Raw genomic sequence first — 18,614 nt, forward strand, 5'->3', positions numbered from 1 at the left:
GTCACTGGTATTTCACTTGTTGCACCTTGTTGCTGCAAAAGTTTCCTCTTGTCATTCCACTGTGCATATCCGAACAGTCTGGTGTACAACCTTCTCTATAAGCCCAGTTTTAGTTACTCTAAGACAGCAGTTAGATTCCTTCTTAGCCTTTTCTTCTCCAGGATAAGCCAGATCCGTCCCTCTGGCCAGCCCCAGCCTCATGACCATTTCAGTGGTCCTCCACCAGGCTCATTCCAAGTGGCTTCATGTCTTACTGGAACACATCAAGAAAGGGAAGTTTACTCCTGTACCATATGAAGTCCCCTTTCCCTATCCCATTCACATCAGCAATGTGTCTGGTTCAGGACAAAGCCAGGTAAAAAACTCAATGAAAATCAACCAAATGACTTAATGAAAACAGAATTCAGCTGCATTTTGCCATAATGGCTCTAAGTGACTATAGGGACATAGAGATATATCAAATACATTACAGCTTTCAATTCCATGGAATCACTTCCCCTAAATCAAAGCCATCTCTTGTGCAGAGAAATGGAAGGTGACGTTCTTGGATTTAAAGAATAAGAGGCAGGGAAGCTATTATAGAGCTTTAAATGAATGGAAAGATACTGTCAGAAATTCAGAAAAGGAATTCAATACCACCTGGCCAAGGATGTTAGTACTGTCTGAGTTGCTAAGCAACGATATAATAGATCTTCATTTCAAGATTAAGTAAATTTTGTCATTTAAAGAATGAATTACAGTCTACCCTGTAGTGTTTAGAGGAAACCAAAATTTTCTTTGTAGTGATATAGTACTTCTCACTTTTTTGCTTTACAGCAGCCTGCCACTAACATTTTCATGCACTGGTTAAGAAATACAAAATGTTTAATCCAAATTTGGATACCCAGATAAAAGCAGCCTTCTTTCCTCAGTTGATTGCCTTTCCTTGAGGTGTTTTACTGTCACTAAACCTGAAGCTGATCTCTACCACTCCAGTCCTCCTTTTTTTGTACCTGCCTCTCTGTCAGTATATGACAGAAAGACGCATTATAGTAATCAGTGTTCTGCTGAAGGCACAGCATCTTGTTTGATGCTTATGAGATTTATGAGCTAAAATAAGTTCTGGTCAGCATAGATGTTAACCATTTAAAAAAATGCTGTTGAAACCATCCCAGAGGACTTTTTTTTTTTTTTAATGATGACATATTAAAATCATTTACAGTTACCAGCTTGCAGCACTGGAACAGATTACATGATGTGTTCAGACATTTTGAAGGTTGTTCTACCACCTCAAGATAAACGAGATGATAATTTAGTGACATGAAGAAAGATGTCATATAGAAAGCCACACAGGATAAGAGGAGAAATTATTTAAAAGAAGATCAACAGCTTAATATCCTTTCAGATGTGTCTATTTGTGTCCTTTTGTGATTTGTGTCATACAATAAATCGGTACCACATACTTAATAGTAATACAGAGACCATTACACAACTTCTCAACATGTAAAATGGTTCTGCTTTTGATTGTAGCATCAATACAATGGGCCAAAGGATGATTGTCAACTAGCGAAAACTGGAGAGGTTTTACAGATCTCAACAGATCGATTTACGCTGCTCAAGCACCTGATTCGTTTTTCTTTGTACAACAATCTTCTCACTTGGCGCTCCCCACTGCTATTTGGGGAAGGAAGGTGATATAAGATTTGCGATCTACCTGGGGATTTGTGTATTTTTTAATATAGAAAAGTTTCTTTTGGGTGTTTTCTGAGGGTGAATAATAGCCCTAGAACTTACTCAAAGAGCAGCTTTTAAGCACACAGTTGCATCATGAATATTTATCTGGCCACATGCAAAAGCTCTGAGCATCTTGGCTATGCTTTCCTCCTTCTGCAAGATATCCTCCTTTGTTGGGAGAGCGCTGCCATAGCAACGAAGGGCAGCAGAAGGCAAGGGGGCTGACAGGCATGTATATAAAGCAGGTTGGGTTTTCAGGCTAATTAAAAGGGTTTGTGTTCTGGGTCACCTTGTAAATGAGATATGATGCTTGGAAAGCTGCAGTCAAAGCTGCGCAGCAGAAAGTGAAGCAAATGCACAAAGGTTCTTCCGGTGTTTACCCTTTCTTGAACAAAACTCGTAATTTTCATGGTATCAACTGAAATGGCTCTAGAAAATTGGTTCCTGGGTCATCGTGCTAAATAGACAAAAGTTGTTTTTATGAGCCAGACTGTAAAACTGTTCGCTCTGGGTCTGGTGAGTGATTTGTATCAGTGGACTTCTACCCTCAGAATTCTTTTGACACTTGTTAAACACATTAAAATTAATTTTATCACAGTCTGAATGAAATGGATTCGAGCAGCTCTACAAGCTAATACTGCTTCAAAATATTTTGTCATCTTGATCAGTTCAGCGCTCTTTCAGTTTAAGGCTGACATGTTTTTTGATTATCTGTGCTGTACAGGTAAAGCATTTCTAGTCTACCTGAGGAACAGGTATGGAGGCAGCTGGATCCTGGTTCCTACCTTTCCTCCAATATATTTCTGATTCACTTTAAAATTCTGCAACTTAAACCACACTTGCCACAGGAATATTGTAAAAATTAGTGTTTGTGCTGCTCACGGGGAGATGCTCCACCCTCACTCCTGTTATTTTCTGGATGACAAGGGGCTGGTAGTTAATTCATGCAGTAGGGTTCAGTTTTGAAATGCTGCTTCACATAAATGAGCACTAATGAGACTTTTACTCTTAAAAATTGTTCAGGCTGTATGTATGGTAGATTCAGGCCGCACCAGGGCCTCTTCCTGGTACAGGGTAGGGGTGTTGGGGGAACACGTACCTGCAGAGGGGACCTTCCGAGCACTGCAGGGCCCCTCAGTTAACACGCAGCCTGACACACCTGCACACAGCACCTCGGCTTTGCACGTGCGTATCTGCAAGTGGCACATTTTGCACTGACAGTGTTTACCCGGGATGTTGACAAGGATGTCAGGATGGACTTCTGTCCCTCACGGGCTGTTCCCAGCATGCCACTAACAAGACTTAGTCTCTTACGGTTTTGGCTTGGTTGCTGCCTTCCTTTAGCAATGTGGCTCAGTCGCTCACAGAAAGAAAACACTGGCCACGGTGAATCATTGCTTTGGTAGCTCAGATCAGGTACATCACTGATATAGCTTGCTCACAAATTTGGGAGTCATAAGGTTTAGTTTCCAAGTTACATCAGAACCACTCTGTCTGACACCTGCTTTTGGACTTTGCCTGATTTTTAGTGAAATGTTCTAACCTAGCTCAGGTTTTATAACTTAGTCTAAGACCGCCTGAGTGATCCTTTATGGCCTCCAATATCAAGAATTTTGCAGGAATGTAGTAAGGCTGGTAAGATGATCTACTGTCTTCTGGCCCTATATGTAAGCATTTTTTTAAAGCTTATATTATTTCTAATTATTTTGCTTTAATGTTTGTAGTCACTCTGGTTTTGTAATTTTTTATCTTATTTACAATAATACTAAACGCTGGTGTTGCATAAGATCTACAACTGTAAAAAAATCCAATCAATCTGGATATTCTCTCCGGCGCAGTGGGGCAGCATCTTCCTTTAAGACACATTGGTCCTTCAAAACCAGCAAGCAATTCGCTGGTCAGTGTGCCTAAACGAGAAACAGGCAGTAAATCAATGCCTGCACTCAGGTCCCTGGGCTCTACAGTTATCAAAAGGCTGCAAAATTAAACAAGATTTTTATTCTACCACACAGTCAATTCAGACCAATGGAAGAATGGGAGGATATTGTCAGTTCTTCAGGCAAATCTAAATCTTTCATCCCACCCTTTCCAGTGCTGCCTCAGAACTGTTGCAAAGACAACTACTATAAAAACGGACCTGAGTAACCTTTTTGCCTGTCCTTCAAATTAATACCACCTCTCCCAAAATGCTGCTGCCTGTGCAATAGTTTTTTCTTTTGCTATGCCCAGAAGATAAATCAGCTCCAGTAATTTGCAGCAATTTGTAATTATTGATGAATCTTGAGGATGCCTTCTTTGAAGGGAACACCTATCCGATTAACCATGTATTTGATTGTTAGGATTGTCTTCAGCCCCCTCTTATTCTACTGATATCTGCACAAAATTGTATCAAAAGTGTTCTGCAGTTTTCTAGCTCTTCAGTGTACCAGATCACTTGCAGAAAACAGACGAGCAAAATTGTTATGTTATAATTCACTTCAGGTTTTAATAGCACTCTTGTGCTGTAGCTTTAATCTGTATGAAATGACTAAAGCACTGAGTAAAGAAAGCAGCTGTTACAGCTGCTGGAGCTACAACATGACCAGAGCTTTCTGATGAATGTGCAATACTACTGCACAAAATATATATATTCATTTATAAAAACATAAATTATTATAAAATACAGAATTATAGCCCCCCAAAAAGGCTCCCAGGTTCTTACATGAGAAAATTTCATTACAGTATTGTATGTAGAGTACAGTATGGCGGTTAATTCATCAGAATCGGAAAGATTCCTGGTTGGGTGCAGTTGGATGACTGCATACCTGTATGTTTTAATACTATTTTTATTTGTATTTACATATAACTGCTAACATGCATCTGAGGTTATTCAAATGATTGTTTGTACAACCGCAGGCCATGCCAGTTTGAACTTTTACATATTTGTTTAAATGTGTCTGTGTTTCCTCGAACAGCCCCAGAGTGCAGTATAGATAAGAAAAGGAAATGCCAAAGCTGTGAGATAGACATTCCTTTTTCTGTCCTTTTCAAAATGCATTTGATCTAGTTCCCAGGTGGTTTACAGGGATGAGTTAACAAGATACAATATTAAAACTATTGAGCTGTTTTCAAACTAAGCTTAATTTTATATGAGTGGCAAGAGGACTTAGACAAAGCAATGTGATTTTATGCTGGAGGATCCCTTGGCAAAGGAGGATGTCTTTATACCTCTCAGTTTAATATTTACTCTTAAAAGCACACGTACTCAATGCAGCAAAAAGAAGAAAACGCTCCTTGTTATCCATTGCCATCATGTACAAAACAGATTTTAAAACATTCTGTCGATGTTGACAAAAGTTAATTTCACTCTCTGAAAAAATATTGGAGGATTTTATAAATGAACAATGAACTAGCATATATTTTATGCAAATATTTGTTTAAAAGCTGTGTATGTTGTCTTTTCCTTAAATGGCATGGTTCTGAATAAATAAAGTGAGTGCAGGAATCTTTGTCGGACTGGAATCTAACTTGCCCAACTGTATTTTTAATCACAAAATTATAAAGAAGAACTTTTCAACCATCCAGGAATAACAAAAGCAAGATTATGTCTTAGGGAAAATAAGTATTAGAGAAAAGCTAACACAGCTTTTGGTACAGGGAAGGCTTTACATACATACAGGTAAGGCTGTTGGAGTTCTCCAAAGGTGTATGTGAGCTTTTGGATGCCAGTGATGCATGGATGAACTCTGTTTGGATTCCATGATGGCCTTCCACAAGATCCCTTGTTAAAAAATCTTAAAGAATCTCAGGTTTTAGAAAGACAGGAATGAAAACTGGAAACAGTTCAGAGAAGAGTGGCAAGTATGATCTGAAGTACAAAACAGCTTCTGGATGAGAAGCAGCTAAACAAAGTAGCCTTCAGCCTGGAAAAGAGATGGTTGGGAGGGGCATATTATAGTAACCTATGTAACCTATGTAACCTATAGTAATCTATGTAACAGGTGACGTGAAGAGGAGAGATAGGAGATGCCGGCTCCCTATGTCTTCTAGTATGCGAACTAAGAAATTAGTGGATGGCAAATGTGTGGAACTAAGAAATTACTGGAAAACAAATGGAAGCAGACACTTCACATAGCGCAAATACAAGCTGTGGAACTTCTCGCCATGAGATTTTGTAGATGTTAAAGTTTAAAGGGGTTCAAAATACAGCCAATCACACTCATGGAGGGAAAAAAATCCATTGAGACTTATAAAACTCAAAGATAATACACATCAGGTTGAGGAAGTCCCTGCATGCTAAATGAGTGGAAGCGAGGGGAGCATACACAGTCACCCATGTACTGCTACATTGTTCGGAGTCACAATTTTCTCTGCCTGGGAATCCTCTCTTCACACCTCTGTTGTGTTTCTTCAGGTTGTTTGTGTTCCTTAAATAATAATAAAGGTAACAGCAACAGCGATATTTCCATTATAAGCTTTGTAAAGCTTTGATTTGTAAAATTTGGAGCCACATAAATGAGAGAAAGAAATTTATTTACTAATCGCTTGCTTTCACCATAAGCTCAAGGCGTTCCGGCATGCAATCATAGTGGTTCTGTCCTCTCCACTTGATCAAAATAGAGCATCACTGCTGAGCAGCAATTAGATTTGTCTTCACTCTTAACGCTCTGCAACCATGACTATCAACCTTGAGAGATGACAGCGCTTACATGTACACATTACAACCTCGGGAAGTTCATTTACACAAAAGCAGAATTTCTGTCCAAGGAGAAAGTATATCTATGAAGCTATGTGTCTTCTGCAATGTGTTGCACAAGAGAAGAAATTCCCAGGCTGAGTAAAAAGCAATAAAAAGCCGTCACATCATTTATGCTCGTTGTACGCTAAAAACATTTCTTCATTTGAAAGTTTTTCAAGTTTCTAAATTTGAAAGAAGAGCTCTGAAAGTAGAAATTCTGTCGATTTTTAACACACTTCTCTTAAATAAGATTCATTGTATCACTGAATCCATCTTTTGTTTTATTGAGTGCCTATCCAATTATTCATTCGAGTATTGTAACTTAATATGTGATGACCAGAAGCTATATTAAATAGGCTTAGACCAAGTAACACCTCATGTTTGATAAGAGATCTATTCAAAGCCATTTTTATCTGTTGAAACTTGGGCTTTGAACATAGAATCTTTCAAAGTAGTATTGGTCAAATGTAATAAAATAATAATCGTCTAATATTTAAAAAGTAATTATACTTTTAAACAAATACTAAGCTTCAAGATGGAATTCCTTATATATTTAAATTATAATCTCTTATTTCAGCAGTGTGTTTCTAAGGTGCCTACGGGTAAAACATTTTCCCCACAAAAATGGCACCTACCAGTGATTTCAGTGATAGACAGTTATAAGCTTCTTTTTGTTTACTGACAAGGACTTAAAATTCCCATGACAGGGCAGAAGTGGCTTGATACGTATCTATACATCCCTCTAGATACATCTATATAATCACAGGCATTTTGAATCCTTAGCAACATTCCAAATAAAAGTTTATGAATGTCAACAATTAACATGGAGAGTAAATGCTATTTTTGCAGCAGAAGTAATATAAACACGGCCCAGATTCCCACAAAGTAACTTGTTAAATAATGCAGCATGATAATTTCGAATCACCTTCTCCCAGATTATATATAAAACTAGCTTCGTCTGCCTTTGAGGAATATTTGAAGACGTTTGTTTAATATAATGACCAAATTACAAATACCAAGTAAATTAGATTCAAGTCAGATCTTTAGGAATGGGAATATTATGTGCTATTTCTTAGCACATAAAGGGACTTTTCTTTCAGGAAAAGAGAAAGAATTGTTTTGAAAATTTTCATACTGTGCAGAAAGATGTTTCTTTTACTGTCTGCATTACTTCTTGTTGAGACTAAATACAATCTAGTTCTCAGTATGAAATATGTTACAATACAGAAAATACAGATTCCTGATTTGAATTAAGAGCATTTAAAGAGTTGTTACAGAAGTATCTTGCAATATGTGCTCCTCCATTATTTTAATTGAGAAACTATACAGAAGGATCTTAAGCATATGGAAGGAATTGCATGCACAGTGCTCTCGGAGCAGGGCAGATACTCATGTCACCTTGACTCTGTGCTCTGCAGAGCTGGAAGGACATCTGGCAACTGCCCAGAAACGCTACAGCTATTAATCATAGTAAAACGCTTGCGTTGAAACACGAGCATCCAGAAATATTCTTGGCAGCAATATTTCTCTTTTATTAACTTGCTGTTAAGCTCAGTATTTGGAACACTTACACATTTAAAAAGTCATTGTTTCTATAATTTACCTTTAAAATAGATTGATTTAGAGAGGTTTCAGTAAACTGGAAGTTCAGTTAGTAGTTTCTAACCGACCTAGTTAAAATCTCAAAGATCACTCAGGGCAAAAAGAAATAGATTGCATGGTTTATCATCTCTATTTCTATGATCAAAGGAGAGTCACAGATGAGATTACAGAGTACCTGGGATAGCTTTATTGGAATCATACAATAAGCACTTTCAATCACTTGGGAACTGCATTCATCAAATAAAGTAATTTATAAAAAAATCACAACATAAAATACTAGGGAAACCATCAAACCAATACCACCGCTCAGCAGTACTTGATCAACCAACTGAATTAGATAGTCAATCAATGAAAACCAAACTGCTCTGCCTAGAATGATTTTTTGCATCAAGAAACACTCTTCTGAATGGTATGAGAGTAACAGATTGCTTCAGGCACACTGGTGCTTCATCTTAGTCTGAGAACTGGCTAACAGCAACAGTGCCTTGATCTGCACGAAAAACACCTAGCAAGAGCTATGGGTTAGATATACAACAGCTGATCAGCTGCAGCATGTGACCCCCACAGCAGGGATGTCTTTACCTGTTAGACTTCACAGCTTTACGTTAAGCATTCTCCATAGGGAGTTTTAACCAAAAAGAGGTTTCAAGGACGGGGGAAGGCCAGGCACCCAACTGCTTCTACTTCCAGTAGAAAAAGGGACAGAGAGGATGCTGAACATGAACAGGTTGTAGCAAAATCCTTTGCACCTTCTTGATCGGTTTCTTTTGAAGCCTGAACAAAAGAATTTTATACTGTCTCTGTTTATCCTAAATGGAGTATAGGAGCACACTCTCCATCTTAAAGAACTGTGTGCCCAGCAGCATTATCTGATATCTCTTCACTCACTCCACAGTGTATATAATAAGGATAGTGGCTTAAAAAAATAAGCAATTACCTGCAATTATATATTCCCTATTATTTTCAAAAGCTTACTAAAATTTGAGGATACACTTGAAATTCTGGATGCTCACAGGCTTTCATGCCTGCCTTTTAGATAAATTTGCGTTGCCCTTTAATTATTTTAGATGTTTTGTTGCCTGGCTGATAGTTATTTTGATGTTATTTTTAAATAAAATTCCAAATGCACTTATTCTGGCTATTTTTTCTTCCTTAAAACATGCATAAATTATAACAGTTACCTCTCTTCCATATCTCACTAAGTATAGACTCTTTGGAGCAGTTGCAGTAATAGTGATATTTTGCACGGCTAGCCCAGAAACAGTAAGTGAAGCAAGCATAAAATAATGGAATAAGAAAGTGTCACAAATGTAGAACTGGAGCTGAGCTGAGCAGAACATGAAATTTGACAGTTTAGAAGTTTTATTCTGTTTGGGTTGTTTTTTTTTTATTAATTTTTATTATTATAAAGCAAAAAAAAAAGCTTTCTCACACAGACAGACACTCCACAAAACACACGCTGCTGGGATTCCATGATACCACCTATAAAGAACATTATTCCCTAATACTCTGCCTGTACTAACTATCCCAGTCACCATGTTTACCATGACCACCGAGATATGCAGGGGAAGTATATGGTCCATGTGTTGTCTGTAAACCACCCCTCTCTGAGCCCAGTAGTCTGGGACCTTCCTCCCATCAGCAAGCATGGACGTCAGTGTTATGGGGGTACTCATCTTCCCTGTGACCAGCGTTGGGTACTTATTTTCTTAACCAACAACAACGACGACAAATTATACACTCACGGAGCACACATTTCACACTTTTTTAGGGCGCTGTGGCTGTGAGGGTGCTTGCCCCCCTCCACAGCTCCCCCACTGCTGCAGGCTGATCTCCAAATCCTGCGGGAAGCTATGGCCAGCATGCAGAGGCAGACTGCAGGCCTCCAGCCTTCTTAACATCTCCCGCATCCAGAGTGATGCCAGCTCCCCAGCTCCCCAAACCAGTCATGGGGGCTCGGGTGGGGAGGATTCATCAACCAGTTGCAGCTAATTTTCACTGCCTACTCAGGACTTACCCAGCAGGCATTAGCTGTTCAGCAGTTACAGTATCTTGGCTCTCACCAACAGCCTCCAACTGTGTCACTCCCTGCATGGACCACCATGACCAGAACCCTGCTCCAGCACCCTGAGGACTTACTCATCACTTTAGAGCTGTTTTAGGGGGGGCTGCAATTGCTCGGTTGTGGCCGAGGCTGCTGCTGGAGCCCCAGTGGGGGCTTGGCTGGCTGCTGACAAGCACAATTCAGTTTATAAACCCGGCTGCAGAAACTGCGAGAGAAAAAACAAGCCTTTTTTGTCCACCAAAGATTAGGGCTGACCGAGGCCATCAAAGACGAGCCGGCCGGGGCTGACCTGCCCCAGAGCCAGCCTGTCAGATCTGGGTGTCATTCTGGAGAGGCCGTGACTTTGTGCTGCACAGAGCATACCCACATGCTTGCAGGAGCCCAGCCCACCCTCCGTCACAGAAGAGGATCTTGTGGAGGTAGGTCTTATAACCCACGGAGAAGGCAGAAGCAGATACACTTCTACAGCTAAAAGCAGTTAAAAACGATGCACTGGCCGAAAGGGACAAAATCATTTTTTGAGAAGGTCCATTCATTCATCACAAAAGGTGGAAAGAAGAGAATATTTTATATTGTTTTGGCAAAACATTCTTCATTAATGCCCATTACATACGATGGGGTAATGGGTATTTTTGGTATTAATAAGTATTTTATGGTAACTCTTATGGGATTAAGGAGAAAAGTGAGATGCAGAAGGAAATTCATAGCCTGAGGAAAATAACCCTTTATACTATAAATTAATTGTTAAGTACTGGAATTCAGAGTAGAAGAATTGTTGTTGATTGGGATAACACTTAAAAATAAAAATCTTCTTGCATTTTTATAAAATAGACCCTAGAGGCTACTGTGATTTTGGTTTCAGAAGTGTGGGAGTTGTTATTTGTTAGAAACCTCTGCCACTCCTGTTCATTCTGCAAAAATCAACTTACTCAACTCCTTTAATAACATTGGAGTAACAGCATTAACAGCAGCAAGAAGAGAGAACGCACGAGACCTTGCTGGAGTGTCACATAGCCGGTGCAATCAAATCCATAACGTGGTGCCAGTATCAGAAGAACATGGACAAAACTGAACGTTGCTTCACAAACAAATCAAATGCACGGATTTAGTCAGAGTCCTTGGTACAGCGTTTCGAGAAGGATGATGGGGTTGTGACAGTAGCAAAATGAACAGCCTTTTCAGCGAGGTACAGGAGACTGCCTGATGCGAAACCACGTGGTATTCCTCCTGTAGAGTGACATGAAGGCTGGATCTGAGACAGTGAGGATGCTTACAGGACAACTCAACTAATTCCCAGGGCTTCCCACACTAAGCCCACCAAAGCATGGAAAATTCACAGATTCTCTTTCACCACCCTCTGCCAAAAATACCTCATCTCGCCCTACCTGCTGGTGCTCTTCAGAGGTGGAAAGTAGGGGGGTTGTGGAGAAATGAGTCAGCTGCATAGCAGGCAGAGGGCAGCTGTGATGCATTGAAACAACACACAGAACTTGAGGGTTTTCTGTTAAGGAGAGGAATTTGCAGCACAAAAATATTTAATATTCAGAAAGCTAAATTTTTAGTTCTGTTCAGTGTTTTTATATTCAAGTAACAAACCCCCTTTCCAGAGAATCTATACAAGTATCCCTCTCCTCCTCGTGCCACCTTCTCCTATCAGCAGTAGGAGTAAATCCATACATTATAAGCTCTACTCATCCATTATCAGTTTCTACAGAATGCATAGCGTGGAACAGATATGGAAAGGGCACATTACAAAAAAAACCCATACCACATTAAGCTCATTAGCTCTGATCTGATCACACAGAGCCAGTCAGCATATAAACTGATAGACACGTAGGTGACACCAAGCTCCACAAGTACCTACGATGCAAATCCTCGGGACACTATTTTCACAGCACCAGCTGAACACTGGGTGACACCGTTATAAATTCATACACGAAGCCCAAAATTCAAAGTAACCATATGTGTACAAACTCATTTGAAAATAAGGACTACATTTTAGAACATGGTGTTTAAACCAAAAATTATAAGCTAGAAGTTTTTAAATGGCATCACAGCAAAGGAATTGAATCAAAGGAGGAAGCAGAATCTAAAACTTAGTATTTGATATTTTTATTAAAGAATCAAAAAGATAGGGTCTCTCCCAGTTGAAAACCTTGCTTTTATGTAAAAACATCAACATCTCTAAAGTTACCAAGAGGGAAAGCATAGTTAGCGTGAGGAGCCGGAAGCAGGGACCGAGATGCCCACTAAATGCAGTGGGCTTAGAACTGAGTAGCGAGAGCACATGACACGGACGGAATCCCCTCCAGAGGCTTCAACCTTTGGTTCAATGCAAACCCGATTCTGCACAAACTTCAAACTGAATCTCTCAGGACAGCAATTCTGCAGCCACTCCGAGAACCTGTTCTAGTGCTAAGCCAGTCTCAGTGGGAAGAAATTACTCCTCGTGTCCATCAAGTCTCCTGCCTTACAATTCCAGTTCGCTGCCCTCGCTCTCCGTCACTGCTATCTCCCAAGAAATACTTTACGCTAATCCATATGGATTTTTTTTCCCTGAATGGCAAAATCCTATGGTGAAAAAAGGGCTGGAACAAACCTCAAGAAGTCATCTTGTTTCTCCCCCTGCTTTAAGACAGGATCAACTATGCCAATGTCTTGTGAAAAACGCCCTTCCGAGGGAAACTCCACTTCCCCAACAAGAAAACTTGACCATCGCTCTGCGGCCCTTACAGCAAGGCTGGTTTCCAGTGCCCAACCCCCTGCCCCGGCAGGGAACCCAGTGCGCTGGTTTACGATGGGACGACCTTGCCTATGACCAGCGGGAGATTTCACAGGGCAGTTCGCAGCTGGTCAGAAACGCTTCAAGTGACAATCACTGATCCCCAAAATCTCCTGCTTCGGGTACTAAAAGGGAAGTGTTCCCCACAAAAACAAAATACCAAGTTGACATTATTTTCCAATATAAACTTTTAACAGCCAAGTTTTGATACACATTTTATTTCTAACACTGAGACTGAGGAAATTGCGAATTTTCACAGCTTTCGGTTCATTCTCCAAAGAGTAGCATACAGCAGAACAACATTAGAATTGTTTATTTTTCAAATTTTTATTCAACAACCTGCTTACAGAAAAATGAACAGAATTAAACAAAAGCTTACATTAAATACTATACAAAATATTAACATTGTTGAGGAGCTAGGCCCTGAACACGCTCACTTTCTATATCCTCAGCCACTGCACTGCAGCTCACAGAACAAAACAAGAGTATCTGAAGGTTTTCTGGGCTGTAACTCATTATGACACATAAGAACTGCAGCCCTTGACAGGCTCCTGTTCAGTAGAATTTGGCAAGAGGAAAGCAGTCAAGTTTGTACTGTAATACAAAAAAAGGCAGTTTACAAATGAAAAATGATCAGGTGCGATAAATACATTTCTCTTAAAAACAGATGAGCCCACAACCCTGGAGCACACTTTTCAGAAGACAAAAAAAACCCCATGATTTTCTACTCCGGGAACGTACTCTGTGGGAAATGCTTTGTATAGATAACCTGTAGCCAATTACATCCCCAAAACCTTTCAGGAAAGGAGAACAGATCACCATGGGAAGTTCCAGCTGCAACCTTTGAGTAAGAGTCTTCAGAAAGATTCAGTAGCTTCAGAACCGCCAAGCATCGAGCTCCTTTACAGTCCATCACTGCCACTTGCAGTACAGTTGTTACGACAGCTTGGACTTCCCCCCTCTCCAACCAATGTTTTTACAGAGCGATGTCAGTGTATGGAATTGACACTTTTAGAGCTATCAAAGGCCAGCTTAAGGGGGAGGATCTTCTCCTCGAATAGCTTTGTACTTTGCCATGTCTTCTGGAAACACTTTTGTCAGTTCTTGAATTAACAGACTTTTAAATTTCTGGAAAGAAACAAAAAACGTACAAACTTCACCTGCACAATTCATTTAGATTTCATCAAGCAATGTTATCTGACGAGCAGAAATGTTTGTATACACCACAGTTCTACACTTCAGTAACCTAAGAGAATGGTACCCAAAAAACCCCTCAAAACCACACACACAAAGCCAGAAAGTTATGTTTACAAAATTCACAGAAAATGCTTAAGTGAAATCCGTTGGAAAAGCACCGGGCAAACTACAATGCTTTTAATTTCCTATAAACTAACTAGCATTTTCACCTAAGAAACACCAAGTAGTTGGACCTCTCTGGTAAACTCTGGTGCATCAGCATCTGTCTGACCTCATTACACGACGCCGGCAATAGACACGTCCTCTTGATTTGATACAGAATCCCCTCCACCTCCAAAAAGGAGCTCACACCTGGCTTAGAAATACGTAATTCTTCCTACAACTTTTATGAGCACAGAGCACATCAAAAGAAAGAGAAGCTCAGACCATATGGAGATATGCCTATGTTCTGCAGTACAAATTGCCACCCTCCACACTCACTTTAAGTTCAGCCAAAGAGTGTTCTGAAACAGAAACAGCCCTTTCTCAAATCTCACTAAACTTCCTTTTCTGACTGTGTTTTTGAGCAGTAATTCCAGCAGTTACAGTACAGCAGAAGGCTTAGGTTCATATTAGGTAAAAGTGCAAGTTCATAAGAACACTGCCATACATTTTAAGTAACTGTATAAAGATGCTAACATAGCACGTTTGACATTTTAATACTCTAAGATCCATTCAAGGCTGGAAAAATACCCCTTCTGTTTCACTTATTTCTAAGTTAACACACATGGCAGTTACAGATCTGTAACAGTGTGAGGCACTCACTAGCATTCAAAGTGAAACAAAACAAAAAGATCTGTAATGCTACAAACAACTTTGACGAAAATAAAATCATAGTGACATCTGCATCTCCAACTGGCAGAAGAATTACAAGTTTCCTTCCCAGAGGAGGCTATGTTAGCACCAATTAATGCACAGGTACACAGAGCAATTCCTACCACAAATCACCTAATAAGGGAATTCCATAACTGCACAAGTGAAAACCCCCCCAAATATTTACAGAAAAGTAAAAACCTACCAAATATATTATTACATTAGTACGTTCATCATTTCTAGTTTACCTTCATTGTGTCAATTTTTCCTTTTACTTGCTCATTTTTAGCCAAAGCTCGCTCCAGACACTCTTTAGTGTAAAGCTGAGGATTGCGGCCTTGATCTATGTATCTGAAAACAGAAAAGATCCCATCTAAATGCTCGCATACCCACGAGGATGTTCTCCAAGCTACAGAAGTATTCACCTTGCTGGCTTTTTGTTACCACTATTATCTGAAATGTGCATTTTAAAAAACACAGTTTAACTCAGCCACTTTCGAAAGACAGCTCAAGGAGGATTAGGCCATGTCCAGCAAACAGCTGTCCTGGTACACCGCGTTCAATCTTTGTTTCCAGAAAGCCTGGAGCTTTGAGAAAGGTATTACAAGCAGACAAAAAATACAGCTACTCAGCTCCTCACAGGCTAATAAGTACACATGAATGAAAAAAGATGGTCCTTTCCCAAGCAATTAAAAGGGGACTAACCATAAAGTAGCTTATTTAGTACAAGGTGAGCAATGAGCATGTTGGAATATGTCAGCCAGCAATTCGAGGATGAGGAGGAAGCGTACACACCATAGTAAAGAGTAAAAATTAACACACCTGTATCAGCAAATACACCTAAAGTGTATTTTCGCTTTGCAATATAAGTGCCTGACAAAGGAAATTCCATCACTGAATAAAGAATACAGAACATTTTAAGATTGTCATCACAGATTTACAGAGTGAAAGCCCAAACTAAGAGAGTCCTGTATAGTCAGTAATACATTAGAATACAGCAAACCAGCGACATTTGGACTTACAAGAAACACCAGTAAATTAAGTTGTCAGCTATATTGTACAAGCTGTCTTCCATAGCTCTCCCTCTAAATTCATGATTTTGCTTTCTAATTCTCTGCCAACAAGAAGATTGCCACTATTGAAACTAAACACCTAAGTACTGGCCTAATTTATTTTCACCTGCAACTTTAAATCCTGATGTAGAAGTGTAGAAGCATATTTCCAAAATGAAACTCACTTACTAAATCAGCAGAATCTGCATTATTGCCTACGTATGTAAATTCAATAAAAATTAAAACCAAAAAAAGATGTGAAAGCAGGTGTAGAATTTATCACTCCTCTTACCCTCCTGCCTTCTCACAGGCTGAAGGTACTTCTTACCTCCTTCTGCCTGCTCGCATTCTCGTGAGGCATTCAGAAGATGGAGTTTAAGAAACAAGCCGTCCTCAGGGAACAGATCAACGCTGCAAAGCCACGCTACCTCAAATCACACCGACCACAGCACCTCCCCTCCCAGAAACAAAGTCACTTACTCAAAAACTTCCAAGGGCACGCTGATATCGTGAAGCTGCTGCCGGCATTTGTCGATATCCTGCAAGCCCGTCACCATGAAATTCCTGCAAGAAGAAAACGGGTGGTTTTTAGCCAAAAAGCGGCGCATTGCTCGAACCCTAAGCCCGGCGGCGGGGCCAGCGACACGAAACCCAGCGAGGGAACGGCGGCGAAATGCCCTGCCGCCCCTCCCCCGTTTCGCTAACGCCGAAGGGTGACAGAGACCCCGGCCAGGGCCTCCGGTACCCTGAGGCTGGCGGGGGGGGGGGGAAGGAAGGTGCGGGGAGGCGGCCAAGGCCCCGCGACCTATCCCGGTACCGAAGGAAGATGGCGGAGCGGCGAGCCCCTCACAATTTCTGGTTGAGACCAGCCTGACTGCTGGGCTGGAAGTCGCTGACGATAATGCCGAGCTGCCGGATATTCTCCACGAACTTCTCCAAGTGCTCCTCCAGCGAGTCGAACTTCTCCGCCATCGCCATCTTCCCCGCCCTACGCCCGCCCTCCACCCCCGCTTCGCTTCCGGCCACGCGCGCATGCGCGGAAGGAAGGAGGCGGAGTGGCTGGGCCGACACCCTGAGCCACGCCCCCCCCCTCGCCACAAGCCACGCCCTCCCGCGTCGCGCCGACCGCGCTCCCGCCGCGGCTGCGGCGGGAGCGCGGTCGGCGCGACGCGGGAGGGCAGCGCGAATTCGTCGTCTGCGCATGCTCCGCAAGAATAGGAGGGTTTTGGCCTGCCCGCTTTGAGCTGGAGGGCCATTTGCCCGTTTCTGGTGGTTTTATTTTAATTACGCCTCGTTTTCCGGAAGGATGCGCCGCTCACGGGTTGCACAGCAGAAGGAAGAACGAATTGGAGCCAGAAATATGATGGATGGACCTGATACAAGCCAGTACGTGCTTTGGGCGTGCCAGGGTTATCAAAGGCATGATTGCAAGTCGTGAGGAACCCTCTTTACCCCGCAGGTAATCAATGCGAAATCATCATTAGCATCTTGTATAAGCGCCAGGTAATTGGAGTTGGGCGATATGGGTCATTCAGTAGCCCTCAGAAAGCATCAGATATAGGATTTTAGGATACTGCTTAGAAATCCCCTTATTTTTCCCATCTTGATTTGAATAACAAGAATTCTAATTAGTGAACATTAGTAGGAGAGACTAATGATTATTTTGGGAAAATAAGTCTCAAGCGGAATAAATGATCAAATGTAAAATAAAATCTGTATTGCCAATGCTGCTAGCATACCCCTGTAAAATTCCAGACCTAAGGTATTCGTTAACTAATAATCTATTCGTGGTTAGAAACAAGAATAATGTATTATTGTCAAAAATGCCAGCTAGACAGGATTTATTATGGTACCCATTTTGTGTAATCTTTGAATCATGACCAAAGTAGGTACGAGCCAAGAGCCTACAAGCCAAGGACATGTTCCTTGACCATACATGGTCAATTCGAGGAGTGGTCAAGACCTCCGACTCACGGACCACCTACCCAAATTATACCACCTACTCAAAAGAGCACAATGGAAGACTACGACAGAGTCTGCGCACTAATTTGCATCCGAAGAGAGAAAAGACCCAATCATCGAGAGAATGATGATGAATACGCATTGTATAGACTGAATATGTAGGATTCAATATATAAATATTTGTCGGTTGGAACGTGCAGGCGGACATCTTTGGGAAGGATCCCACGTCCCCGGTGCGCACGGTGCGCATCATTAATAAAGGACGTCTCTACTTACCTAACTTTGTGTAGAGAAGTTTTTCTTACCCACTGCAGATTTGCAGCCCTGGCATTGCTGCCCTTTCTTTCCTTGCCATATAACGTCTCTAGGAATTACTCGGTAGATCCCAGTGGCGCGGGAAGCACGCAATGTGATTACTGGCAGCTTTGAAAAAATTGCCAGCACCCCGTTCGAAATGGCAAGGGATGAAAACTCACTGCTAATTGCTGCGGCCTGCCAGACATGGACTGCTGCATCCCGATCCTGAAGCATCTCTCCGCTTGACTTCTAAAAGATGTAGTCTTTCCTGCCAGTCCACTCCTATGAAACTGCTATAGTTGACTTTCCCAGGTTTTTTGTCAGTTATCCTTTTCTCTGTACTCAACAAATATTAGCACATTGCTTATGTTTTTA

General features: G+C 41.1%; 1 protein-coding gene across 1 annotated transcript; it reads right to left on the minus strand.

Moving 5' to 3' along the window:
- Positions 1-13,612: 13,612 nt before the first annotated feature.
- Positions 13,613-16,960, minus strand: MED10 (mediator complex subunit 10). The gene is made up of 4 exons (XM_086469099.1): positions 16,831-16,960; positions 16,461-16,544; positions 15,177-15,279; positions 13,613-14,007 (listed from the first exon to the last, which is right to left on the minus strand). Exons 1-4 carry the CDS (start codon positions 16,956-16,958, stop codon positions 13,912-13,914), a joined length of 411 nt encoding a protein of 136 aa, XP_086325225.1. The 5' UTR covers positions 16,959-16,960; the 3' UTR covers positions 13,613-13,911.
- Between the last annotated feature and the right edge of the window lie 1,654 nt (positions 16,961-18,614).

Source organism: Leptosomus discolor, chromosome 8, assembly GCF_034619465.1.
Source record: "Leptosomus discolor isolate bLepDis1 chromosome 8, bLepDis1.hap2, whole genome shotgun sequence".
In the NCBI taxonomy this organism is placed as follows: Eukaryota; Metazoa; Chordata; class Aves; order Leptosomiformes; family Leptosomidae; genus Leptosomus; species Leptosomus discolor.